This window comes from Dichotomopilus funicola (assembly GCF_033296635.1).
Source record: "Dichotomopilus funicola strain CBS 141.50 unplaced genomic scaffold C8A04scaffold_55, whole genome shotgun sequence".
NCBI classification, from domain to species: Eukaryota; Fungi; Ascomycota; class Sordariomycetes; order Sordariales; family Chaetomiaceae; genus Dichotomopilus; species Dichotomopilus funicola.
This window is the reverse complement of record NW_026944076.1, coordinates 55555-81442: the sequence shown is the minus strand read 5'-3', so window position 1 is coordinate 81442 and position 25888 is coordinate 55555. Positions and strand designations below refer to the sequence as shown.

At 55.5% G+C, this 25888-nt stretch overlaps 5 protein-coding genes and 1 non-coding gene across 6 annotated transcripts; 1 reads left to right on the top strand and 5 right to left on the bottom strand.

Annotated features, from left to right (window-relative positions):
• Window positions 1-1347: 1347 nt before the first annotated feature.
• Window positions 1348-4315, bottom strand: C8A04DRAFT_13906 (cation transport protein-domain-containing protein; the record flags this gene model as incomplete). Its single annotated transcript, XM_062777896.1, has 4 exons — window positions 1348-1670; window positions 1734-2394; window positions 2455-4160; window positions 4219-4315. 4 exons carry the CDS (start codon window positions 4313-4315, stop codon window positions 1348-1350), a joined length of 2787 nt encoding a protein of 928 aa, XP_062635016.1.
• A 3717-nt stretch (window positions 4316-8032) lies between these two features.
• C8A04DRAFT_38918 (uncharacterized protein) lies at window positions 8033-10506 on the top strand (the record flags this gene model as incomplete). Its single annotated transcript, XM_062784391.1, has 5 exons — window positions 8033-8854; window positions 9633-9663; window positions 9730-10067; window positions 10155-10397; window positions 10453-10506. The coding sequence occupies 5 exons, from the start codon at window positions 8033-8035 to the stop codon at window positions 10504-10506; spliced, it is 1488 nt and encodes a 495-aa protein (XP_062635015.1).
• A 2097-nt stretch (window positions 10507-12603) lies between these two features.
• Window positions 12604-13489, bottom strand: C8A04DRAFT_30753 (translation protein SH3-like domain-containing protein; the record flags this gene model as incomplete). The annotated part of the gene is made up of 2 exons (XM_062781506.1): window positions 12604-13202; window positions 13273-13489. The coding sequence occupies 2 exons, from the start codon at window positions 13487-13489 to the stop codon at window positions 12604-12606; spliced, it is 816 nt and encodes a 271-aa protein (XP_062635014.1).
• Window positions 13490-14161: 672 nt separating this feature from the next.
• C8A04DRAFT_30752 (ankyrin repeat-containing domain protein) lies at window positions 14162-23295 on the bottom strand (the record flags this gene model as incomplete). Its single annotated transcript, XM_062781505.1, has 8 exons — window positions 14162-15727; window positions 15846-21706; window positions 21799-21952; window positions 22010-22222; window positions 22302-22355; window positions 22413-22475; window positions 23071-23224; window positions 23282-23295. 8 exons carry the CDS (start codon window positions 23293-23295, stop codon window positions 14162-14164), a joined length of 8079 nt encoding a protein of 2692 aa, XP_062635013.1.
• Window positions 23296-23895: 600 nt separating this feature from the next.
• Window positions 23896-23977, bottom strand: C8A04DRAFT_t105. The gene has a single exon. It is a non-coding gene; the product is annotated as a tRNA-Lys (tRNA).
• A 447-nt stretch (window positions 23978-24424) lies between these two features.
• Window positions 24425-25567, bottom strand: C8A04DRAFT_13904 (uncharacterized protein; the record flags this gene model as incomplete). The annotated part of the gene is made up of 1 exon (XM_062777894.1): window positions 24425-25567. One exon carries the CDS (start codon window positions 25565-25567, stop codon window positions 24425-24427), a length of 1143 nt encoding a protein of 380 aa, XP_062635012.1.
• Window positions 25568-25888: the final 321 nt, after the last annotated feature.

Here is a 25888-nt window from a genome sequence, read left to right as displayed (position 1 = left end):
GATGATACCAAAGTGATTGGATGAGGATGGATTGGGCAGATTGATGGATGGATGGACAAATACGGCTAGAGATGGATGAATCATCGCAGTGACAACTAACCTGCGAGGTTAAACAGGCGGGAATGGGAAATGGGAAATGGGAGCCGGGAAAGGAGGTTCACTGTCGATAAATAAACACACTAAAAATGTGTGTCTTTGTAAAGTACAATCATGGGACGTACAATGGCATAACACGTCAGATAACGCTGCGCTTTGGGTTGAGTTTACCCTGGCTTGGCGTTAGTTAATTTACACCGACTGGCGTTTACCTGAAAATAGAAATTTCATGGTGAACATTGGGTGTTGTTTGGAGTGCTTGTTCTGAGTCTCGGTTGTTGATATTGTGAGGTTGACGACCCATTAATAGGTAAAGATGAGTTGTGCAGACAGTACCACCCTATGTTCACCAAACGGCTTCCGAACTGTCGTCGAAGCTCGCTATCACTTTGTGTTCAACACCCGTGTAGTAGGAAGTGATGCAGGGAATAGGATATAAACATGAGTATTCATCAAGTTCCATGTGCATGTCTGTCCTCCATCCTTGCACACAAGACAACGCCAGGCACACCACCAGTACATACCATCACGTACCAAACCGCTCGTGGAGTATACACCCTTGAAAACCGAAAACCAAGACCCGGTATCAGGCTAGTAGGCACTAACTAACACTCGGCGGCATCAAATATGATCCAAGAAGTAACCAAGTCAAAAATGGATCTAAAAAAGTAAATAATATTCTCTCAAAACCTGAGACTAACAGCAAAAAGCCAACCCCAGCTTCCCCCTTTTCTCTACAATCGCCAACCAGCTCCCAAGCAAGCGAGCGTAATGCACCCCCCTTTATCCATGACCGATGCATGCACGCCTCTACTTTCGTCTCATTCCCCATCTCCTTTATTCCAAGAAACCGACAAATAAACAAGCGAACAAACAGGAGGCCACCCAAATGAACTCAAGCCGTGTTGCCACAGCCTGAGGAACAGAAAAAAAGAATGCTCGCAAGAAAATAGCCAACTAGAAGAAGAAAAAGAATACTTCCAGAAAATAGATTTAAACTCCCGCCCAAACCTTGCTATTCCCAGTCCAGCTCCCTGGCTGTCTTGCCCTGCCTACCCATGAAAATAACGCCATGCTCAAAATCACAAAAGCCGCCTCGCCCTGTCCTACTAAAATATGTATAAAAAAGGTCAGGATTTCTAACCCGTCCCGACCCGTTCTTTTTCGCAACAACATCATGCACCCCAACACACCCAGCAAAAAAGCCAACAGTCCCATCCCACAGCCTCATCATCATATCACAGATCATACTCAATCCCCCCCATCCCCCGACGTCCTCGGCCGCTGCTGCTGCTGAATATTCAACCCCGACTCAAACCGTCTCACAACCCCACCACCACCAGGCTCCGTCCGCCTCGAACTAACTCTCGTCGCATACGGTTCGGGCTCCTCCACACCGCCACCACCGCCGTATGCACCCGGTATCACCTCAGGCGACTTAGTCCGCTGCATCTCTAGCACGGGCAATGTCGGTTCCACAGGTATCGCCGGGCCCGGGTGTAGTAGGGACGTGAGGATGTTGCCCCGGTCCATGCTCCTGCGACGGCCGACACCGCCGTTGATGCTGCTGCCGGCTGCAGCCGGGCTACCGCCGAAGACGATGGATCCGCGGTGGCCGGGACCAGCACCGGCGGGACCGCCGCCAGTGGCGAAGGAAGCGTGGGATTGGATGCGGGCCATGCGGGCGTCGGCGTCGGCGGCTTCGCGGGCGTTGAGAGATTCGCTGGGGAGGAGGATAGCGCGGTCGAGGCCGTAGGGCAGGCCACGGTGGCGGCCACGGATGACCATGGCTATGATGACGAGTTTGCCGACGACGGTGAATTGGGAGGAGAGGGAGGCGTTGGCGGTGGGGACGCCGAGGGACATGCCGACGGTGCCGTAGGCGCTGACGACTTCGAAGAGGACGGAGAAGGCGGAGAACTCGTTGGCCATGATTTTGGAGCCTTCGGCGATGTTGACGATGAAGAAGCCTAGGACGATGTACCAGAGGTCGAAGGAGAGTTGGCGGCGGAGGTGGGAGCCGACGTAGGCGAGGTCGTTTTGGTTGGCGCTTTCGTCGATGTCGTGGCTGCTGTAGACGCCGAGGGATTTTTCTTCGTAGACGTTGGTGCGGCGCACGGAGATGGCGATGGGGAAGACGGAGATGTACATCATCACCATGTAGGAGAACTGCACGGCCGGGTGGAGGGCGGCTAGGTTGACGCAGGAGAACCCGGCGGTTCGGGTGGAGATGGCCTCGAAGACGCCGTTTAGGACTTTGAGTCCGGCGGGCAAGTCGACGACCGGTCCACTGCCGAGCTGTTGAAATAGTTAGAGGATGAGCTTCTTCTTCTTCTGCATTTTGAGGTTGATACTTACGTCGAGTACAATGAAAAACAAGACATCGAGACCGTTCATAATGACAAGTAGCCAGAACAACCACCAGGTCGCGCCAGACGGAAACAGCAGCGTAAAGCACCGGCGAGGGTGGTCGAGAAGAAACCTCAGCTCTTCGTACAGACCGGTGCCGGCCGGGGTGATGAGAGAGAGGACCCAGATGATAAACCGGAGCATGACCGGGAACCCAGTGTTGCCGATGACGATCAAAAAGCCCAGCAGCAGCAGCGGCCAGGTGGCCGTGCTGAATGAGATCATGCTGTCCGGGGTGAGGGTAAAGCCCAGATCCATAAATGCCGAGCTCGACGTGAAGAAGGCCCACCAGGTCCTGCTCATGCCGGCCTCGTCGACGACCTGGCCGTACTGGTCCATTTGTAAGATCCACGGCAGAAGCCCGATGACGCCGATGGCTGAGTAGATCCAGAAGTAGCCCGTCAGGATTAGGGCCAGCGTCTTGAGCGACCGGTATTCGATCCCTCCGAGTTCCTCTCGCTGCTCCTCGGTCAAGTCGGGAAACGCGGAATTGCGGCCAATGGTCGGCTCCCAGCTCAAGTATGGCGTGGCGTCGGCTTGGTCTCTCGACGAGAAGGCAGTCCGCAGCGTCGAGAACGATGGTCGACGGCCGGCGGTCTTGGTTCGAGAGGCCGCTCCGGGACCTGGCTCGTCTTCCGTGTTGGGCTGTGTCTTGTCTCCCTGGCTAATCCATCGGGGCTTTTTCAGCTTGAGGAACGAAAAAGCGTGGGCCGCAGCCCTGGCATCGTCGATAAGGTCCTCCGAGTCGGACTGCTGCAACTTGTTCCTGTCGGGTTCCTCAATTGTAATAGCCTGCTGGCGGTTCTCGGAGAACGTTTGGGGGACTGGATGCCCGTTCGTCTCAGACGCCCCAGCAGCAGGTGGGACAGCCTCGGTCTCCTCGTCGTCCCCGGCCTCCCTGGCATCTCCAGCCTCGACACGCTTCGGGCGTATGCCGCGCTCGGCGTCCCGCGGGTTCGGGATCCGCAGCACTTCGTCGTCTCCTTTTCGTTGGCGTTCGAGAAAGGCGATGTGCTCATGATCGGGCCGCGCGGGAGGGAGTTTGACGGCCTCTTCGCCGAGGCCATCGCTCTTAGTGACAGTGCGTGCGAACTTGATCTCTGGCCTCCGAGGCTCTGGGCTGCCTCTAGGATCGTCTCGGCTGGCTCGGTTCGGGAGAGTGGACGTAGCTTTGAGTGGTTGCTGTTGGGGCTGTTGCTGCGGCTGTTGTGCATCAGGGGATGGCTGGTTGGCGTCGAGCAGCATACCGTCGTTGGTGATGCGGGACCTGGCTCCGTTGAGCATAACAGTAATCTTCCGCCCGTTTACCCCCTTTTCCACATCGACGTTGTCCATCCGTTGCCTAGCCTTGGATTTGGACAGCGTGCCCCGTTTTAGGCGGGCTTCTCGGGCGATATGCTGGAAACGCTTCTCAAACCAGTAGAGACGGAGGAAAACAACAAAGGAGTTGATGGTGATGGGGTTTGACAGCATGGGCCACAGGTAGAGGATAACTTGCTGGAAGGTATTGAGCAAATTAAGGTCCACGGTGTTGAGTCCAGCTTGCGTGCTCGCGCAACCGGTGAGAAACAGCGCGTCGATGTAAGCTATGTTCCCCCTTCCTGGGGCGTAGACCAGGATCGAACCGATGATAGCGAGGCTCAATATATAAAAATCTGCAGAGGCATTCAGTAAAGCTGGTCCCACTGTTCCCACGTTGTTTAGGCAACTTACAATGAGCCGAGATGAAGTTGAAGTGCGGCGTCTTGGACAAAAAGGACGGCCGCAAGGCCCTGAACTGGCCAACGACCACCTCCTTAGCCTTGTCCATGGCGAAGCACTAGATCTAGAAAGCAAGAGAAAATTGAACTTTCCAACAGAAAGCAAAAAGAAGCAAGTGGCGAAGAGATAGCCAAGAGAAAGTCAAAGCAAAGAGACGTGAGGGGAGTAGCGAATTGGTCGTGTCCGATGAAATGTAAGTGAGGCAGACGGGAGGTGTCCTCGGGATATCGCTGTCAATCAACCGGCCGACGATACCCTGGAATTAGGCGCAAAACACCCTGCAGAGCAGGAATCAATCGAGTTTGCGGCACGGCGCAGACATGACGGCGAACAAGAAGGCGGGTTCGGGTGTTGGATGTGTTGGTGATATGATATAGTGCGGTGGAAGAGGAGAGAGTTTGGCCGAGGAAGAGGGAGGGCCAAAAAATAAGGGAGTGTGGGAGGCGGCGGAATGGCGGACGATGGGCAACAATTAGGAGCACACAACGACCATCGCCAACAACCTAACGCACAAACGCAAATTGAGAGGTCCGATGGCGGCCGATGCAGCTTGTGTGGGGGCCGCGATGTTGTGTAATCGAATTGAGTGGTGTTTCTGACACTTGCAGGAACGCCGAGAAAGTGAATTTCGAATTGATGCCGAGAAAAGCAGGTTTAAAAAAGAAGCAGCCTGAGGTGTGCCCCGGTTCGGGGATATGACAGATGTCGACCCGGAGTTCCATGTCGCGGCTCGAGGCGGTGCAAGGGTCAGCAGCGTGCAGGCATGGGGCAACAGGCATGTGCTTCAGCGGGTCTCGGCTCTGCAGTGCGCGAGTGCGTTCCTTGGATCCATTTCCGTGCTGGGAAGCGAGCAACCTGGAAGGAAGAGGCCTGTCAAGACACCTGAACATGATGCGAGTCTGTGGCTAATGGGACTGTGGAGTATTTCCTGTTTCGGCTGCGGAGTCTCTGGGAACAACCCAATGGAAGCCCAAGAAGGTTCTCATTATCTCCATGACAGAATCCGGGCACCTCGTTATTGCTCGTTACATTTTTGAAGAAAACAGGAACTGGGCCGAAACCGATTCTTCCCCTCCGTTTCCCGAAGTTTTGCTTTCATGTTTGCCTGACACTAGATGAGCTATGAACACCATATTTCGCCAATTCCCCGTCGTTGACCACGACGAGTCCGGCTGTGACAGGCCAGAGCCCAATAAAACGGCCACAATGTCGGCGTCTCTTTCTCATACTGCGACCACATAAGTACAACGCTGCTCCGCGGCCCGTCTCACCTACCACTAATACTTTGCCCCTCCTCAAGCGTGGAGATCCCCCACGGCTTGGTGGTTACAAAGGAGGCCTCCCGCGCTGGCTATTTTGGGTAGCCTTCCAGCTGCGAACTAGAGTTCGTCGACCTGCGGCCTGCTGTGTGATGTGAGATATCGAATTGCGGCATATAGAACAGAAAACACCGCATGAAAGACTACGGACTCTGTTGTTGCTGTGTAAACGACTCCATCACGGCGGTGGGGGATCCACACGGAAAGGTCCGCTGCAGTTATAACCCAATCTGGAACCTGAAGAGGGGTTACCAAGACTTCAGGCGGCAGAATTAGCTAATGTAAGTCGAGCCAAGATTCAGCGTGGCCTACACATTCGAAGTTCCAGCAATGCATTTGTCAGTCTTGGCTCTTTCCAAGTTCGAGTTGACTTTGTTTTGGGGGGGGGGCTGCCGATCGTCTTAAAGCGTTGTTAAAACGGTCTTTAGCATGGCATATCTTAAAGTTAAGCTCTCGGGCGTTGAAACATAAGGCATAACAAACATACACGGTCCATATGAGGAAACCACAAAATATAGTGTGCTTGATGAAAATTTACCAACTGCGTTGTTTGTGACTTGGTCTCACAAAAAAAAAGCAGAAACAAACGTCAAAATATCAACATCCAACCCAACGCAACTGGTAGCCCACACGAGCATCCCAGTATGCACAGGCAGTCACACAGTCCTGATAGTCGTCCGGCCTGATGGATCCGAGCGCGGGCAGGGGCGGTGCAGCCCTCGAGCATGCCAAGCATCCTTGGCCGCAAATTGGCGAGAAACAGGAAAAGTGGGCCACGGGACAGCCGCACTCTGTTTCTCCTTTCCCCAACCCCCCTGTCAACTTTTTCCAGTTGGACCAAGGATTTTTCCTTCCAAACGTTCCTCGAGAACCACCACACGTGGGAGACACGGACCAGGTACGCACAGGGGAACAGAGACATGGAAACCAAAAACACAACGTGGAAATAGAAACACGGGACGGGATGAGATGTTTCACTTTCCCTTTTCTGTTCCCAGCATTATCACTCGACCGCTCTTCTGCGCAGAGTATGCGCGTGATTCCATCTGGAAGAAACTCCCGCAATATCAATGCCCTTCGTTTGCTCACTTCTCACCGTATATCTCTTCCATATCACTTTCCCGCACCTACACTAGGTACCTTACATAGTACTTCACCATCACCTTTTGCTCTCTACCTTGTACTGTACAACCACCATCTCCTTCGGCTTAACCCAGTACTATCACGTCTGACCGTCTGACCCGGTGAGCCCCTGGCACCCTGCCCCCTCCCCAGCAAAGAGAAATTCCCGCGCGTTGTTGAAGATCTCGGCGCGGCCGCCAATCGAAGAAGTCCTTAGCTTTGGCGCCTGTCTTGAACACACCGGATGCGGAATCTTCAACTCACGCCACTTCTCTCGCTGGAGGTGCCGAGCCATGGGGGTGAGGACGATCAATGTTTCGGGTTGTGTGATTCAGGACGTGTCCGGATGACGGAATACGTACCTTTTTTTGGGCTGCGGGCTCACGACATTGAGCTTATCAGTGTGCAGCTTACACTACACACCTTTTCAGTCCATATATCGGAGGCGAGCGAGTATTGAAGACCATGCACAACCGAAACACTGCACATGCATACGCAGATAAGTCATGCACGCAGACAGAAAGATTGCACCATCCTTCCCTTCGATGGGAATAGCTGATGAGGGGCGATATGCACCAACAACACGCCAGTCACTCACTTGCCCGTCAATCGCAGAGGAATCTTCAACAACGTGGTGTTTTTTTCTCCGCTTTCTTCTCCCGCCATCTGTGTCACGTCTCGCCTTTTGTTGGTTTCAATTTTTTCCCAAGAAAAAAAGTACGCACCCAACCAACATGCTGTGCCCCCCGAAATAACTACACAGTAGCCAAACTTAAAAAATCCCACCCCGCGCGGATACCACAGAAGCCGAGCGAATGTGAGCGGGGCCTGCGGTTGTACGGGACCTTGAAGGGACATAACAGGAGCAAGAAGACGGCACAGCTGCATCCAGATCTCCCAACGCAACGTTGGGGACAGCCGCGGAAATGCCGGTGCATAAGCGGCTGCTGACTCATCACAACCGAGATATCGCTCCCCTACACTTTTTATCGCGTTGCGAGGTTGCGAATCCGGCCGTATCTTATACCCACCAAATCCTGAAGAGCATGTCATACTGGTTTACGATGGCTAGATACCGTGCTGTCAACTTTGTACTGTAGATTGCCGCAAGCTCGTAGTACGCATACGCCCAAAGTGGCCTTTCCTCCCGTCCCTCAAAGTTGTCTAGAGGTATTCGTGATTCCGAAGGTGCCCGGCTTTTAATCGCCGAGACAGACGGTAATCGATAAACGTCAGCTTGGATCTTCACCTCTCACTAATTATGAACCACCCAAATCGACAAATCTCAACCTCCACTTCACGACTTCGGATAGCACTCGGATACAATGGACCGCTTCGAACGAGCTTGCTCAAGACTTCCTCCCAAACTAAGGCGTAAACTCCTAAGGTTTCGCAGCCGTCTACGCCAACCCTTCACACCCTTCAGGCTCCGGCAGTCGCTGCGCGTGCTCCGCGTCGTCCACGCAGATGGTTACCACGAGTCCTTCCCCACGGCGCGTGCTTTCCTCCACCTCCTGCGTCTCCTCTTCCAGCTTCCATGGCATCACCCATGCCACCTCCCACCCCCACCCAGCACCGTCATGGCCTACCCACACCGCGAGTACTTCCCAACCCACCATACCGCCCTCCTCGCCGAACGCCTGCTACCCCTCTGGCGATGGCGCGACACGGCGCCGCGCTCCTTCTTCCGTCTCTACGAAGCTCTTTGCGCGAGCCACCACGAGTACATCGGCTACGAGACTGAGTACTTCTGGTACCGCAACGACCCCGCCTGGACACCCGAGATGCTGCCCGACCCGCGCCAGTTTGGAGAGCTAGCCCCCGGCGAGGAAGGCGAGCGGCAACTCGCCGTGCTCGCCTCGGCGGCAGAAGCCCTGGCAGACGCCTTCAACTGGCGTTATATGTATGGCTTCCGGCGCGACCGGAACCATGTTGAACCATCCGTTGCTATCCGGCCCGTTTACAAGGCGGTCTTCAAAGGGCCCGCTTGGGCCGCGTCGGTTCCGCGCTTGCCTACGTTCTTGGAACTGCTCCCAGTCGACCCTAAGTGGAAGGCCATCGGTAAAGATAAAGTGGTCACGTATTCCGGAGAATTGTGTCCCTTCTGGAAGCGTAACATTTTTGCCGAGACCGCGGCACTAAGGACTGTGTAGTTCTGTGGTGGGGAAAACAAATACGGCAAAGCTCGAGGTGGCTGAGACGCAAGAACAGGACTGTCCAAGCTTTGACCTTGATACGCGGCTTTGGATAATCATTCTTAGCTCGTCTCCTAGAATTAGGAAACAGATTGGTGATTCCCTATCGCCATAGTTACTAGGGCGATAGAGTAAATAAACCAATATCAACATCGGGTCGAGTAATGTAGCCTAGCCTACCTCAATATCGATCACACATTTAAAAAGCTCTAGAAGACGTTCTTAAAATACTTTTCGCTGATTGTCTCTGAAAGCTGAAGAAGAAAAAAACTAAATTTTTGCTCCTGAGAAGATGGATTTGACGTGGGTTTAGACGGCCGCTTCTCGGACTTCCCTACTTACGAGGGTAGGCTATTGATTATTGATTCGTAGTAACGAGATCTATTCTTGCTTCCATTTACGTTGGCCATCTCGTCATCGTCATTCCCCCGGCCAATCCCGCTGTCAAACCAGTTGCCAATCCAGTTTTTCAGTCCTACTTTCAATTCCTTTTCAATGATATTTATCAACCTATTGTTTGTGCACGGGTCGTCGTTAAAATGCGGAGACTTAGTAGAGCCATAAGTGCTAAGCGTAAGCGCGCTCGAGTCGAAATGAGGAGGCGAGAGAAGGCCACTCAAGCGTTGTTCATGGGGCAACTACACTATCTACACTGATAAATTTGACCGGCGCGCTCCTCAACGCTCAAGCCCCATACAACTAGCGGCAGTGAAATATGTCGGTCTTGAAGGATAGCTTCAGCAGGGCGGAGATGGAGACAGGTTTGTCTTCCAGCAGCCTCCCAGCAAGGCCTGTTCCTGCCTAATTAACTAACTTGGTGTTATCAGCTCTGCATTGGTTGGATCGAGCTATCGGGCAGTCAGAAATCCTCGCCGACTTGATTCCTATCCATATGGTCTCATACGGTGGTTTCCTTTCTGTCTGCCTCTTTGACAACCGGACATCGACCAAGGACATTGACGTGTTGCTCCCTTCCAACGTCCGAGATTCAGATGTCCACCGAAACGAGTTGGCCCGCTTGGTGGAGGGAGTCGTTGGGGAACTTGACTACATGCCGGACTGGATCAACGACGACTTGAAGCTCTTCGTTCCCATAGAGCAGCGGCAGAAACTTTTAGAGGACAGCATTGAGCAGGGAACGGTTGCCTTTAAGGGCGATAACCTGGTGATTTGAGCGGGATTGTGGGAGTTCGGTCTTGAGACCAAGCTTTACCGGCTTCACACCAACGAAAGCTAAACTCCGTTGGCACAGACGAGATACAACAACGACTTATCGGACGCGGTCAATCTGGTGCATCGCCTCAAGGGAAGCTCAGCTCATCCTCTGGACAAATCTTGGGTGAAAGGGCTTGCGCGGTTTGGCCCCAACCCTTCCTTTAAGAATGAAGAAGTCGAAAAGGTCTCTCAGGAGTACATGGCGAGGTACGGCACACAAGGCATAGCCGAGCTGGTGTGGGATGGAACGGAAGAAAAGCATAAGTATCTGAATTCGGCAGTGAGGTGGTGCCTACCTCGGTATAGCACTATAGCCAAAAAGAAAACAGCAATAGACCAAGTCCCTGGACAGCTTAGTTTGCTACAAAAATGAAAAGCGACCAAAATGAATAAACCAAGAATGAAAGAAGATAAAAAAGAATAAATCTAGAAAGTAAAAAAGTATAGAAAGGAGTGAACCAAAAGAGTGGAAGAACACAAAAAAGACTAAATCTAGAAAGTGAAAAAAGACAGAAAAGAGTAAATCAATTAAAATTTATCAAGATTTGATCGAATGTTAATGGAAGGTATGATCGATGTTGAGGTGGGCTGGGCTGCATTACTCGACCCGAAGTTGATATCAGTTTGTTTGCTCTGTCGCCCCGGTAACTGCGGCGACATGGAATCACCAACCCGTTTCCTACTCTGAAGTTCTGGAAGACGAGCTAAAAATGATCACCCAAAGCCGCGCATCAAGGTCAAAGCTGGGACAGTCCTGTTCTTGCGTCTCGGCCACCTCGAGCTATGGAACAGCTGTCTATTTTAGGGGTGTGTTCAGGTATTTTGGATCCAAAGGGAGTATGGGTTTGACAGAGAGAAAAAAGTAAGTGAATAATTAAGTAAACGAGGAAAACACGGAAGTGAGGCAAACATGCCGATTGTACCACAGGAGTTTCACCGACGTTGGGATATATCAGGGATATCGGAATCCTGTTGTAAAGCAGCCCATTCAAGTGCTTTTATTGAAAAGCAACATTTGCTGCGGTGGTTCGGACATGGTAGGCTAAACGGGCCTCTCGCAAATAACGATAACGTTGGAGAGATATCATAGACTCCGAGCGACGTTGGATCTAGATCGATTGCCAAATATAGCACCCGAGACACCAGGTGCAGAGTTACAATTCCTCCCGAGCTTTATTTTCCCGACCAACACTACCGCTGAGCCCGTGCCATTACGACCCTCCAGAACTAATCCAACCAATCTTTCCCCGGGACCGTCTTCCACCCGCTCGGGGCAATAGATTGAGTGACGTTGAGCAACGTGCTACACCCGTGAGTCTCGGGTATTTGTTTCAGATCCTGGATCTAAAAGGGCCGAGTCCATATCTTCGCTCGTTTATAGTTGCCAGATATTTACCGGTCTCGCTTGGGGTTTGGGATTGATAACGCTGGTGCGGCCGGTCGTATGACAGGAGCTTGGATTGGAGGTTCATTTGGAACATCGCGTCTAGATGCCGATGTCGAAGCCGTCAGCGGAAAAGAACCAAGTTGTGAACCCTTTTACATTTCTGTGAAAATCGAAAGATTGAAAATAAATCAAAAACCTCACCACGCACAGGGTGGGTGGTTACCTTGCTAATTACGAAAGCCCACGGGAAGGTTTAATTCCGTGATGCTTTGGAGTCCAAAACACCGAAGCCCAACATTTGCGATGTACCAATGGGCCATTCGACCGTTGCCAATTTGGGGGCGGTTGAAATAAACAGTGTACGGGCACATCGGATTGTGCGGGAGTTGGTGCCTGAGGAGGGAAGCACACGATGGCCATGGCATGGGCTTCACAACCCGGTGTTTGAAAAATAACCAAGGGGAGGGTATATATACAAGGTCCACGTGTTTTGTTTGCAACAGAGGACCACCAAGGCGGTCATGGCCTAACGGTCACCAGCGGCGGTCCTCTGGGAGGGCTCCCCACTACTAAGGGTCGGACCAAGCGTTCGATCCCGAACACTGACGGTTGCTTCTGGTTAATTAGGAGGAATTCATGACCCTGCTATTAGCCCGACGACGTGGCCCCTTCCATCCGGGAAGGCACTAACTACCGGGTGGAATGGGTCTCGTCGTTAGACTCCCTTTTTTTTCTCTTTTTTTTTTTTGGTTTTTGGTGTTCCCAACATCATCGCTAGTGTTGATTCCACCGCACGGTTGGCACCCACTCTCTTCTCAACAAGTAGTGCTAGGTCTCACGTCTTCTACACTTACTTCGTTCGAGCCTGCGTTTTCTTTGTATAGCCACTTACCCCTTGCCCATCGTCTTCACAGATTTCCAAACATGGAATGCACTTTTCTAAAAACAAGCTGTACTCACGCACACCGGAGAAGATCTCATGTCTGACATCGCAGTAAATTCTATACATGATATACACATGGAGACGACGCCCCCCCAACATCTCCCAGCTGCCCAAGCCTCATCACCAATTCCACCCCCCAACCCATCATCAACACATTTATTTCTTCTTCCCCCCACCCCCCCCCCCAACCTTCCCCCCCTTCGCTCCACCCTTCCCACCAGCCTTCCCCCCCGCAGCAGCCTTCCCCGCCTTCCCCGAAGTAAACACCTTCCGATTCCTCTTCCACTCATACACCAACTCCTCCACACTCCCCATATCATGTTTCGGCTTCCTCATATACGTCAACCTCGCCCTCCTAGCCCTCTTCGCAGCCCTCTTCACCACCTCAATCCCCGCCACATTCTTATTATACACCTTAAACCACAACTCCACACCAACCTTACTCAAATGATTCCTTAGCAAAATCGCCGTATCAATCCCCCTCCGGCGAATTGACAGCAACACCCCCGCAAAAGGTTCGCCGCCGCGTCGGTGCGTGACCATCAGCACGTCGCCGACTTTGGCGGCGTCGCGGGTTTTGGCGAAGAGGGCGGTGCGGACACCGGTCGGGTCCATCTTTTGGATTTGGGCTTGGTGGAGTGCGTCGAGAGGGTTGACGGGGGGAGGGGCGAGGGTTTGGGTGCCGGCGAGAGTGGTTTTGGGGTAGACGGCGAAGGCGCTGCGGATGGTGTTGGGGTTGCGGCCGGATATGCGGACTGGGGTGGGTTGTTAGTTGGAGATCTTAGAAAAAATCGAAAGAGAGTTGAGGGGATTGGTACAACGTACAAAACCCATGATTTAATGGCGGCCGCGTCGCAGCTGTTACCGCCGTTTCTACCGCTGCCACTGTTTCTACTCCTGCTGTTGCTTCTGGTGCAGTCGTCGTCGTCGTCTGAGCCTCGGTGGCCATACCCCTCCGAGAAAACACCATCTTCTGCTGTCTTGCCAGTCGTAGGCTAGTTTTGAGGCAGCCTAACGGCCGCCTCGCCAGCGCAGAGTTCATTGTGTGCGTATGTTGTCGGAAGGAAGCCGCGGGTTCCTCGTCGTCGGCGGTTGTCGTGGACGGTCGAGATAGCGAGGGAGTAATTCGAGGTTTGGAGTTTGTGATGTTCAAAAGAACGTTCACTCGCCCGTGGGCTCGGCCAATGAGCGGCAGAGATTGGGAAAATGTGGGGTATGGTTTTGGCACGGGCCCGCTTTTTTAACCTCTCGCGTGAGGTCCCGGCACTTTGGATTTCCCCCAAGCAACAAATTGCGACCTCTATAATACAACTTTTCTTCGAAGAGCAGGAGTAATAACATGAAGTTTTTCGTTCCTTTTTCTATCGCGGACAACCTTGGTTTGATTATTCTAGGTTCATTTTTCAATTTTATGTTTTACCCAACAAAATCATCCAGTTCATTAATTCCCCCCTTCGGCTTCTTTTGTTTGATTGACTTTGAACATTCCTCGCTCAGGTAACTAACTAGATTGGCATTGAATAAATCTTGAAAGATCGATTGACCCCAATATGGATACGTATGAGGCTCCTAGGTTAACTAATCTCGAGAAGATCGGAACCCAACGCTACAAATGCTACTAAGTCACCTCGGCCAAATCAAACGAGGAACTCCCGATTGACCTTGGCGATTAACTCTCAGTGACCCTTGAACGCGCCTCCGTCCCGCCGGACGGTCACTTCGTTTCAGTTTCCGGCTTCTCTATTCCCGGCGTGTCCGGTGCGGCAGCTTTCTTGGCAGTCTCTGGTGCGGCAGCCTTCTTGGCAGCATCCGGTTCCTTTCCCTTCTTTGTCTCCCGCCTCTGGGGGATGATTATTGTCTCTCCCCCCATATAAACAATTGTTCTGCTCCCCCGGCCCCGGCTCCGACTCCGACTCCGACTCCTATTCCTATTCCTTCTCCTGTGGATTTCGCTGGGCAGGTAATACATCCCGCTCTCGTCTACCGTATTGTGGTGCCAAACGTCTAGCTCTTCACGTTCACGCCCGTAGTCGCGGTCGATTTCTCTTAGTCGCTCGCTCATACTTGCCGGTCGCTCTCGCTCTCGGGTTATGTTCCTAGGTTCCACCAGGATGTCTTCATAGTCATCATACGCATGTCTCGGGGCCCCCCTATTCCGTCGACCATCGAACCTTTCCTCCAAGTGCCGGTTCACCCGGTGACGATATGGCTCTTCACGATGGAGGCCCTCAATGATGTAGTCAGATGCTTCGCTCCGATACCGCCGTTCTCGTGATCTAGGCTTCGATCTGGACCTGGAACTGGACCGCGATCGTGACCGTAGTCGCCTGCGTCCCAAGTCTAGCTCTAGGGCACGCTCCGCTCTTGGGCGGCCAGTGATCGTCCCGAGCGAGTATGGATCGTCTACCGGCGACATCGGGGGTTGCATATACAGAGGAGGGGGAGAAGGGTATGGGGGCATTGATTGATAAGGGAGAGGAGGAGGGTACGGGGGCATGAGTTGATAGGAAGGGTGGCCCGGTATAAATGGAGGAGGATAGGGATGTAGGGGAGGAGGAGGAGGAAGAGGAGGCGGGAAGATGGCGGGTTCCGATATCGTGCCTGCACCCACTGTGTTTCTTCGCTCTCTTTCACGGTCTCGCTCGAGACTGCTGATAATCTCTTCCAGTTCTCGTTCCCTCTCCCGCGCCCGCGCCCGCTCCCGCTCTCGGTCTATTTCCCGCCCTGGCCCTCTTGTATTGTCAATATCCCTTTCAAGATGCTCCCTTTCAAGGCGCGCCATTTCAAGACGCCCCCTTTCGATAAGGATCTCCTTTTCGAGACGTTCCCTTTCCATAAAGTCCGGAAGCGACTGTGCACCACCCCCAGTCACATCCACGATATAGGGCCGGGGCAAGCTTGGACTAGTTTGGGGGCTCTTGTTGAGGTAGTTACTGGCGCTCCAGCGCAGGCTGCGCCGGTGGTTGCTGTGTGAAGAGGGACGTGAGTGGCGGGGTTGAGTGACGATCTCGACGGGACCCCCGCTGCCGTGGGTGACGATGATGGGCTCACGGCGGCGGGTGGGTTTAGGAGCGAGAGCTGCTTGCCGCTGCTGCTCCAGCCGTTCTTCGGGTGAGACAGGGGCCGACGTGGCAAGAGGAGGACCGTCGACGGGGCCGTCTGCGCGCTTCTCAAAGCTGTGACCAGGCGGAGTGTGGGTTGTTTCGTGGTGCCAATAGCACTTGAAGCACAGATCGAAATTCACGTGCTGGACACACTTGAAGCGGGCGCCGTACATGGGCTAATGAGGTGTCAGTTTTCGCCCCTGTCTCTCTCTCTGTTTCTCTTCTCTCCCTCGCTCTCTCTCTTTCTCATCAAAAGGGCCACAAGAAGTGAGGAAGGAGAACAGTTCAACTCACAACATAATGGCAATCATCGCACCCGATGCTTTGTCTCAACGTTCCGGGAACGACAACCTTCCCATCTGACCGCAGGCCGCTTCCAAACCTCGCCGACCATTCCACCCGAATGCGAGCCCGGCCCGGAACCTTTAGCACATCAGGGCTGATCTCATCACCACCACCGCCGTCTCGGGCCACAAACGCCTCTTCCGCTGATGTGGGTGGATCAGGGAGCTTCTCAGGAGGGGGCTGCTTTTCCCGACCGCTCCATTCAGGATCCATGGCCCACACGTGATGCTGGATGAACTTGATAGCGTCGAGGTTCCGGTGGAAGACGGCCACGGCTATGGCTGACCAGCCGTGGTGCGCTTCACCGCTGCGGCCTTGGTAGCGCAGCGCCCGTAGGGGGTAACGATATTGCGACAGCAACAGCTTGACTACCCCTGTCTGGCTGCCTCGGCAGGCCCAATGAAGTGGCGTCCAGCCGTCTGCGTCCGGCACGTTGACGCCGGTGCCGTCGACGCCCAGACTAGGGCGCAGATTCACGTCCCCAAAGGCGTCCCGCAGCTCGTCCTTTCCCAGCGTTCGAACGGCATGATGCAGCGCCGTCCGGCCCTGGCGATCTCTCGCCTCAACCACCGCGTTGCCGAACGCTGCAAACCACTTGATCAGCAGGCCGTTACTCCGCCGTGCCGCGGCGTGGGTGGGCGTGAGCCCTTCGTTATTGGTTAGCAAGAGTTGCTCTTTGGTTTGGAGCTGGGGGTGGGCGAGGAGAGCGGGCGTGGCGATGGTATTAACCGGCAAAAGCTTCGGGTGGAAGGCTATCTCGTGCAGAAGAGTGTTTTGGTCGTGGTCGCGGAGGGTGGCGTCGGCGCCGGCGTCGAGAAGGGGCCGCAGTGCCTCGGGACAGGCCCGAGCAGCACGCATCAGGGGGGTTTTGCCTTGTTTGTTCTGGACATTGAGGTTGACAGGGAAGCGCAACTTGGGCTTTTCGGGGTTCTTGGGTTCAGGACCCCTAGCGTGGTCCTGCACATCGATGGCCTCGGCCGTCTCATTGGTCTCGTTCAGCTGCAGGAGCACCTCTACCACATTGTACGTCCCCGAGGCGATGGCGGCCTCGAGCGCGGTATCCCCGTCCCCATCGACGAGGTTTGGGTCTGCCCCGGCCTCGAGCAGCACGCGCACCGTCCACGACCAACCATTCAGCACAGCGCGATGCAGCGGGGTAATACCGAACGTGTTGAAGAGGTTCAGGCTCGCCACGGCGCCGCTGTGCTCGCTCCCTTTTACCAGTCTCTCTGTGATCTGGTGGTGCCCCCTTCGCGCGGCTTCGTGAAGCGGTGTGTCCCCCACCTCGTCCGCCAGATCTGGATTGGCGCCTGCCCGCAGAAGGATGTCGACGACGCCGAGATGGCCCCGGATGACAGCGGCGTGTAGCGCTGTCGCGCCTTGTCGATTTGCCACGTTGACGTTCGCACCACTACTCGCAGCGCCAGGGCTTGGGCTTGGGCTACTCACCCCGAGAGCAGCAACGGCAGCGAGTTCGTCTCCTCGTTTGGCCCCTGCTGCTACCTTGGCTCCCAACCCCAGCAAGAGCAACAGCACCTTTACGTGCCCCCCCTCAGCGGCCAGGTACAACGGTGTGATGCCTGCGTCGTCAGCTACTGCGGCCAGGGGATTACCGCTGTTGCTATTCCCACTTTTAACACTACCAGTAGCGATACCAGCAGCGGTAACAGAAGCAGTAGTAGTCGCAGCGGTACTACCATGCCTTAGCAAAAGAGCGGTGGCGACAACACTCCCAGCTTGCGCGGCGTAGTGTAGCGGCGTGCGGCCAGTGGTAGAGTCGCGCGCACCGGGGTCCGCGCCGGCCGCGAGCAAAGTGGTGATTATCCCGGTGAGCGATTTGGTGCGGGCCATGCGGCTAAGGGGCAAGGAAGGAGTCGTGGGCGCTGGTAGTACTGCTTCTGTTCTTGTCGTTTTCGTTGCTGTCGTTGCCATGACCGAAGACTTACGTACAGAGGACCCGGCTGCTGCGGCGGCAAAATGTAGCGGCGTCTTGCCCTTGCCATCAGCGGCTCTGGGGGAAGCACCACGGTCGAGGAGGAGCTTGACGAGCTCGGCAGATTCGCCGCGGCCGGCGGCGATATGGAGAGCTGTGCGGCCCCGGTTAGTCGGGGTATCGACATCTACCACGAGGGCTTGGGGTTGCTGTTCTGCTACTACTGTTGTTGGTATCGTCGCAAGTGCTATGGCGGTTGCTCTGGCTGTCGTTGAGGAAGAGCTGCTGACTCGGCTGTTAAAGCTGTCTTCTCTTCGTGGGGGGCGGAAGGCATCATCTGTCATGTCGGATGGAATAGGGAGAGGGAGAGGGAGAGCTGGCGGGGAGAGTAGGATCTGGACCACATCCACCTCCTCGCGGTGCACGGCCAGATGTAGCGGCGTGTGTCCGCATGCCGTTTTGGCGTTGACGACGTCCGGTCCTAGCTCGACCAGCAGCCGCATGATGTCGGCGCTCCCGTAGTAAGCGGCAAAGTGTGCGGCCGCCCACCCGCGGCCACTGTTTTCACCCAGGATCCTGCGAGCCTCGCCTTCTTCATCTTCCTCCTCGTCGTCCTGGCCGTCGTGGTCGTCGTCGTCGCTGTCGTCATCGTTGCTGCGATCCGGGTCCTGGTGATGATCCACGCGATGCTGGATGTCCGCATCATCGTAAATCAGCGCCCGGAAGATGTCGAACTGGTTGTGTCGCGCCGCGTCCGTCAAGGCCGAGCACGGCGCTGCGGCTGTCGTCTCGGATGGAGACGATTTGCTCCCCCTCCAGCTGCGCCTGTCGCTCGTTTTCAAGATAGCCATCGTGACGGGCACGTTACCATGAATGATGGCCTGGCGCAGGGCGCTCGTTGCGTAGTCTTCGTCGGTTGTCACTGCCGCACCGTGGCGCAGGAGCGCATCAACGACGGCCGTGTGATTTTGCGCTAGGGCCAGGTACAGCGCCGTCTTGCCATCGGCGTTGGGTGCATCAATCGATGCGTGGCTGTGCTCGACTAAGAACTCGACCGCCGCGACGTGGCCATGTTCCGCCGCTTCGTGCAGAGGCTGCGAAACGAGGGGCTTATCCGGCCCTTCATCCCACTCACCGCCATCCACATCGGCTCCAAGCCCCGGACCGTCTCTCTCCAGATCGATGACCTGTCTGAGCAGGTCGACATCACCCACCCGGGCGGCCAGATGGGCGCTCGTGAGACCATCCTCGTTCGCGTTGTCCAGGACTCCGTTCTCTGCCAGGAGCCGACTCGCAATATACCGATACCCCCTCCGGATACTGCACTGTAAAGGCGTCCACCCGCGGTCCGCCGTTCTATTCACCTGCGCACCGTTTTCGAGAAGCAAGCTGACCACATCCAGATGGCCTTGCATGATGGCAGCATGTAGGGGCGACACCTCGCTGTCGCTATCCGCGTTGATGTAAGCACCGGCCTCGATCAGACGCTGCGCGAGCGAGGCGTGGCCGATGCGGCAGGCCTGTATGAGCAACGCGGACGGGATGGTGTATGGATCTTGGTTGGCCGCGGCCCTAACCTCGCGCAGTGGGTCAAGAAGAGCTAGAACGACGTGCTCGTCTCCGCGCTCACAGGCTTCCGTTATGAGGCTTTCGAGAGTGGCCGAGTTGGCCGTCATCGCGCTGTCTTGGATGAGATATTGGACGATGGGCAGGTGGCCGCTTTGGCAGGCTACGCGGAGGGCGTCGAGCCGGTCGGGGTGGTCGGGCTCCGAGGTCGCATTGAAGAGCTGCTTGAAGATGGAGAAGAGGCCAAGGCGGGCAGCGAGAAGCACGGGGCGTACAAGACTCTCGCTGCCTCCAATCTCGGCGGCCTGGGCTGGCGACTCCGGCTCGGGGTTGAGGTATTTTCGGGATGCCAGCCAGCGCATGTTCCTGGGGTTCTCGAAAAGGGCGCGGGCGAGCTGTTGGAGCTCATTGTGCGCGTCGTTTCTAACACTACCTTCGCTGTCGTCATTGTTGTCATTATCGTCCATGACCTGGCAGTAGTGCACATGCCAATGCTCCAGAGCATACTCCAACAGCCCAAACACTTTCTCTTCCGACACCTCCTGGGCAGCGCCGATCCTCTCCAGACAGAAATGCAGATACTCGAGTAATGTCTGCGTCTGACCGACCAGCCGTTGCGCCGGTGTGGCCTGGACCATCGCCGACGTAATCCACTCTTGCAACACCTCGGCGACGTACGAGTGGGCGATGCGGATCTCCTCACGGTCTGTGTCGATCTCGACTAGCGGACCGAGGGCCCGGCACAGGTCGGTGCCGATGTCGAGGGGGATGAGGCTCTCGTTCAGGGATAGGCCCCTCTTAGCAACAGGTGAATGAGAAGAAACGGAGTCGATGGTACTGGCTTTGTTAGTCCCAGCCTCTCCAGTCGCGGTCTCGGTTTCCATCTCTGCCTCAATCTTCCCGTCGCTCTCCGCCAACGCCACGGCAACGGCCAGCTCGTCCAGCCCTAACGGCCGTCGCACAAACAACATCCAAACCAACGCACCCACCACCCAGCCAGGCGCGCCCTGCACCATCGCCGTGATGGTCTCCTCCCAGCCTTTCTTGATCTCCTCAAGCCCGGCACTGACGCACTGAGGCCGGGACAGCTGGTCGATGCCGCGGATCCGATGTGCGAGTAAGTTTGCGTGCGTAAAGTTTTCCGCTGCGTCGAGGCACGCACGTAACTCCGGCTGGGTTGCGCGAAATTTGGGGCTGAGGGATGTAATCTGGGCCGCGAGTGTGGCTTGAAAGTCGCTTCGGCAGGCTTCGAAATCCGGCATGCGTTCTATGTCGAGGTGCCAGGTTTCGCCGGTGCCGGTGCCCATACTCCTTCTTTTCCCCGTCTGACTGCCCTCGACTGGCATGATCTCCAACCTAGCAACAGACGTGAACCAAATGGTGAGCGTGCCGGCCGCCGCGAAACGCAGATCGAGGAGATCTCGGAGAAAGTCGTGTAGCAACGGCGTGTCACAAGTGTCGACAGCATCAAGGACGAGGTGGGTATGGGAGGCAGAAGGGAGATGGCGGAGGGTGGAGCGCATCTGGATCCAGAGATTGCCTTCTGTCCAGCGCGTGCGGTCAAGGTGTGGGGAAAGGCCATGGGTATCTGGGGAGTCTTGTTTGCGTGTTGTGGCCATTGTTGGCGTTGGTGTTGTCGGCCCGGTCGGCGACGTGGGGGCTGTCTTCATCTCTGCCTCTGTCTCTTCGCCCGATTCTTCCCCTTCCTTCTCCTCCTTCTCCTTTTTTTCCTGCTCATCCACCCGCCCTGGTTCTTCCTCTTGCTTCCACCATTTCTTCCCCCTTTCCCGCTCCATAAAACGATTTGCCAGGCCGGGTTCGCTCGCCAGCAGCTGCCGGATCACCTTGACTAGCATTGCCCGCACCGACCGCCGTCTGTGGTCGTGCGTGTCGAACGCAAAGTAGGCAATATACTCTTTCTTGGGAGCCGATCCTATCTTGGGGTCTGATACAACCCCTAAACCTGGCCTCATTCCTGGCCCTGACCCTAACCCCAACTCCGGGGTTGGCCCTGAGTTTACCCGGACAGCGCGACCTCGCAAGAGTTGCTCGTGCAGGGCGTACGACAATGTTGTTTTGCCGATGCCACGGGCGCCGTAAAGGTTGATGGCGACAGTGTTAGCCGGGATCTCGGGGAGGGTGGCCGTGATAGCGTCGAGGAGGGGGTGGACTGTGGCTTGCACGAGCGGTGAGTTCGATAATGAGTGGGCAGTATAGGGGGTGCGGGAGATATAAGATGTGTGAGAGGGGGCGTGGGTATGTGGGCTGAGGCGGGCCAGAGTTTTGAGGTAGGTTAGCGCCGGAGAGGAAGCTGTGGATGTTAGTCATACCCGTGAAGACGGGGTGTGAAAGATCCAGGTTCAAGGGGGGTAGACCGTGAGGAAGACGGGAGAGGAGGCCTACCTGACGCTGCAGCCTTGACGATAGAGAATACCCCGTCAACCGCCCCGCGTTGGCTTGGGTTGAACCTCCCGATCTGGCTAAACCGAACGGCGGAATCGCGGAGGACGACGTGCTCGTGCGAGACACCAAGTACCCCGCACGAAGTGTCGACGGCCTTGAGCGTCCATCAGCAAACGAAATAGCTCAAACGAGGTGGGCATGTCAGACTTACCGCAGACGCCCCGTCCTGGCAGATACTAACGATGGCAATGCTAAACGCAACCGGGATAAACTCGGATGAGACACGTTTAAGATACGCTGGCAGATCCGCGGTCGTCTGCCAAAAGCCGTCCGGGAGAGCGGTCCAAAACGGGAGCACAATGGATGTGAGTGTTTGCCGCCAGGCTTCGAGGGACGGGGCTTTGTGCGGGACGCCGAGGAGGATCTGCGGCTGTTAGAAATAGTACTGTACCCTGACGTCAAGGGCTTAAATAAAAGCCAGTAGTGTTGAACGGAGGACGTACGCAGGCACAAGTGTGCTGGGCTATGGTGGTGTCAGTCCCGGCGAGAGTGAGAGCCTAGAATGTATTAGCTCCTTTTGGTGTTGCGAGATGGGTATGAATGGGACGACTAACCCGTTTGACAATGATACCGCCCAGGTTCTCGCCGCAGAAGACGAGTCTTTGATGCGAGTGGGCCTGGCGTTGTTAGCTTCTCCTCGCTTCTGCCCCCAAGGGCCCCTGAATTCGAACTTCTCCCAACTACGCTCTCTAATTCATACTCTAAGAGCTCATCCTAATATTTAGATTCTCAAATTCACCGTACCAGTGGCCCCATGCGAATTCAAGCTCCCCACTCAGGTTTTTAAGGCAAGGGAAGATAGAAGGGGATAAAACAAAGGATAAAACTCACCTCATCCCCTTCCAACATCCGCTTTACGAATGCAAGTAACTCTTCTGCCTTCCGATTAAACCACCCTGGCGCTAGGAAACCTGGCTGTGTCTCCGGGTTGCCGTTGTTTTCCCCCACCCCCTCACCATCACTCCCCCATAAATGTCTATCCTGTTCTTCAAATCCCACATCAAACTGCACAACTCTCACGCACTGTTCGCACTTTCCTTCCACTTGCCTTTGCTCTATTTTCAAGCTGTCCGCCTCCCTCTCCCCCTCTTCCTTTCCGGCATCATCTCCAAAACCACCATTCCCATCCCCTCCTCTCCCATTTCCCTTCCTCCTCGTTTCTGTTCCCGCCTTCCCGCGAACTGGCTCTGGCACAGTTGAGAGTGTACGTACCCAGTACGGGTCCCAGAGCAAGTGGCCGGCACTGACACTTGCACTCGTACTTCCGCTCAACCCCCCGGGGGGACTCGATGCGGGGTGATTCTGCCATGAACTCCTGACCCCAGGAGCGTTGGCTGGGTCGTGCAATCCCGGTACCACGACGAATCTGTCATTGATATCAGTGGGGGCAATTTTGACCCGAAACAAGGTAGGAGGGACATACGTGATGTGATCCATCGTTTGGATCGCACAGGAAATTGATTTGCTGAGGTAGTTTCAACTGGGAGCAGTCAAAGTTCACATGGTACCTTTTGTCACCAAGAAAAACATATTCATGCTGTTGCGTTGCTTTCCACCGTTCGCTTTCACCGAAGGAGGATCGCTCCTTTCCCTTCTGGGGCTGAGCTCAAAAGGCAGCAACATCCTACTGCATCTGTCATCAAAAGAGGGGAAGGTGCAGTGCAGTGCAACCTCAGGAACCAATCCTTTTCCGCACTTGCCTCGATCAAGAACTGCAAGTCAGCATGGCAGGCGCAAGGCTGCGAAACGGAGCTGCGTTTACATCGGCCAAGGCGCAAACGGTGGGAAGGCACGAGAGAGTAGCGTGGTAGCTTGGTGGCGTGCAGCGAACCCCGCCTGATCGGTCTGGCTCGGTCGCCACCAAGCTTTGTCTGGCATTTCCTCATCGCCGGTCGCCGCTATTAACGGGAAGGAAGGGAGTGGTTCCCCGGGGATGAGGCCAAGGGCGAGGAAAAAAGAAAAAGACTGCGAGACTGACCACATTTCGAGGGTTAGGGTTATGATGGGGGAAACAATGCAAAAACAATGCAAAAACAACGCCCGGCGGGGGGCTCGAACCCCCGACCTTGAGGTCTCCTTTCATAAAAGCCTCACGCTCTTCCAACTAAGCTAGCCGGGCGGGCCATCTTAGGTTGTGTTCGGCTGGCGGATTTTCGCACCATAAGCGGATGCCATCGGAACACCGTAACGGCGCCGTGAACTCCTTATTGTAATCGTGAGAACTCGACATCGATCGCCGCATTGAATGGCCTGTATATCATAGTGCGTTTTGGAATCGTCCATTCGAAGGGGAAATGCCCGGAAGGGCCCTGGCCATCGAGCGTGGTCGTCGCTAACTACAGGCTAGCGCGAGCCCTGAATTCGGAGAAATAGCAACAGCGTCGCACTCATACCCATACTCCATCAGATAATCAACCATGTATAAACCGACATACTTCGTACTCCGACCCCCTTGATGAAGTTGAGCCCTATTTGACGGAATTGAAGATCCCCAAGACGGAGACCCAAGATATTCATTACAACGCCCGCTCGGCTGGTGCACATTCACCGTTTGCTCCTTCCATAATTAGGTAAACCGGACCGCGACTAGCTGCTGCCAGAGCCACAGGCCAGCGACTCCCGCGAGGACGAAGAACACCCACGACGGCACCTGCACTTGCAGGCCGGAACCTCCCGTTCCTCCTTTGGCTTCTTTTTTTTCTATGTTTTCCTTTTCCGCATTTTTTCCCTTCTCCTTTTCCTCCCGCTTCTTCGCCGCCCTCTCGTCTCTCTCCTTGCGCACCTCCTCAAAGCTCTCATGCAAACTCATAAACATGACATCGTGCTGCAAGTCCACCGCCTTGAGATTCTTACTGTCAATATCAAAATTCCCGCTTCTCCGATCTGTCCCCGGCTGAAACACTACGGCCTCGTCCCGCTCGGCGCTCTTCCACACCCGCTTCGCCCGCGACGCCACCTTCGACCACCCGCTCTTGTCTGCAACGACGTCCAACTCGCCGCGGAACGTCGGCGCCGGAGCTGGGGACCCCGGCCGTGCCGGCGTCTTCCCCGCCACCACCGTCCGCCTAAGCAACACGCCGACCTGCAGCATGCGACAGATCCCGCTGCGCGAGGCATCGTTCTCCACGAGCGTCCATCGCACACCGTCATACCCTCCGTGCGCGCGGTTCATCATCCGCGGCGCGCCACTCACTTTGGTGTGAAAATCCAGCTCAGTCGTCTTCTTCAGCCCATACTCGCCGCTTAGGTTGACCGAAGCCGGCCCCCCTTTAGGGCCAGCGCTGGCTTTGCCCGTGGCGGTTACCTCGCGGGCCTGCTGGACGGGAGCGAAGGACCAGGTGCCACGTGGGGCGATCTCGTCGACGGCGATCTCGACGGCCGGGTCGTCGCTGGTGAAGGTCCAGGTGATGATGGCGCCGACAAAGCGCTTGTCGCGCGAGGGCAGGAAGTAGAAGTTGGCGATGAGCAGGGTGGCGTCCTCGTCGACGGTCTTGACGGTCCCATCGGGATTGGTGACGGTAGTCGGTGCTTTCCCGTGGACGGCATCGACCAGCTCGGCGACGACGAGGAACTGGTCGCCGCGGTTGATCATGGCCCGGCGGTTGAGCTCGCCGGATTGGTTGGCCATGGTCACGCGGTAGAAGCCACCCTGGTCATCATCCGTGAGGTCGAAGACGAGGGACTGGCCAGGTTCCCCGGAGAAGCTCATGCCGACCTGTGCGTGACGGAACTAGCGATGCTTGAAAAGATAGGTATGTGTATGTATGTCCCTGCGTGTGCGTATGAAAGGGATGATGGGCTGTGAGCCAAGTTGGGCAGCCCAGGCTGAACATATCTGGGGATGGTACATTGGTTTTGTACGCCTTCGCTCACTGTTCCGTTTCGTCCGTTTCGGATCTGTCAATTCGGCTGTCATGCAGGTGCTTTCGCTACGACGCTGGCGGTCGCGGCGTAGGAGTGAGGCTGCAGCTCTTATTGGTACGAACGCTGCGCCACTACTAAGTAGGTCGACGATCGTGGCAGTCCAGCT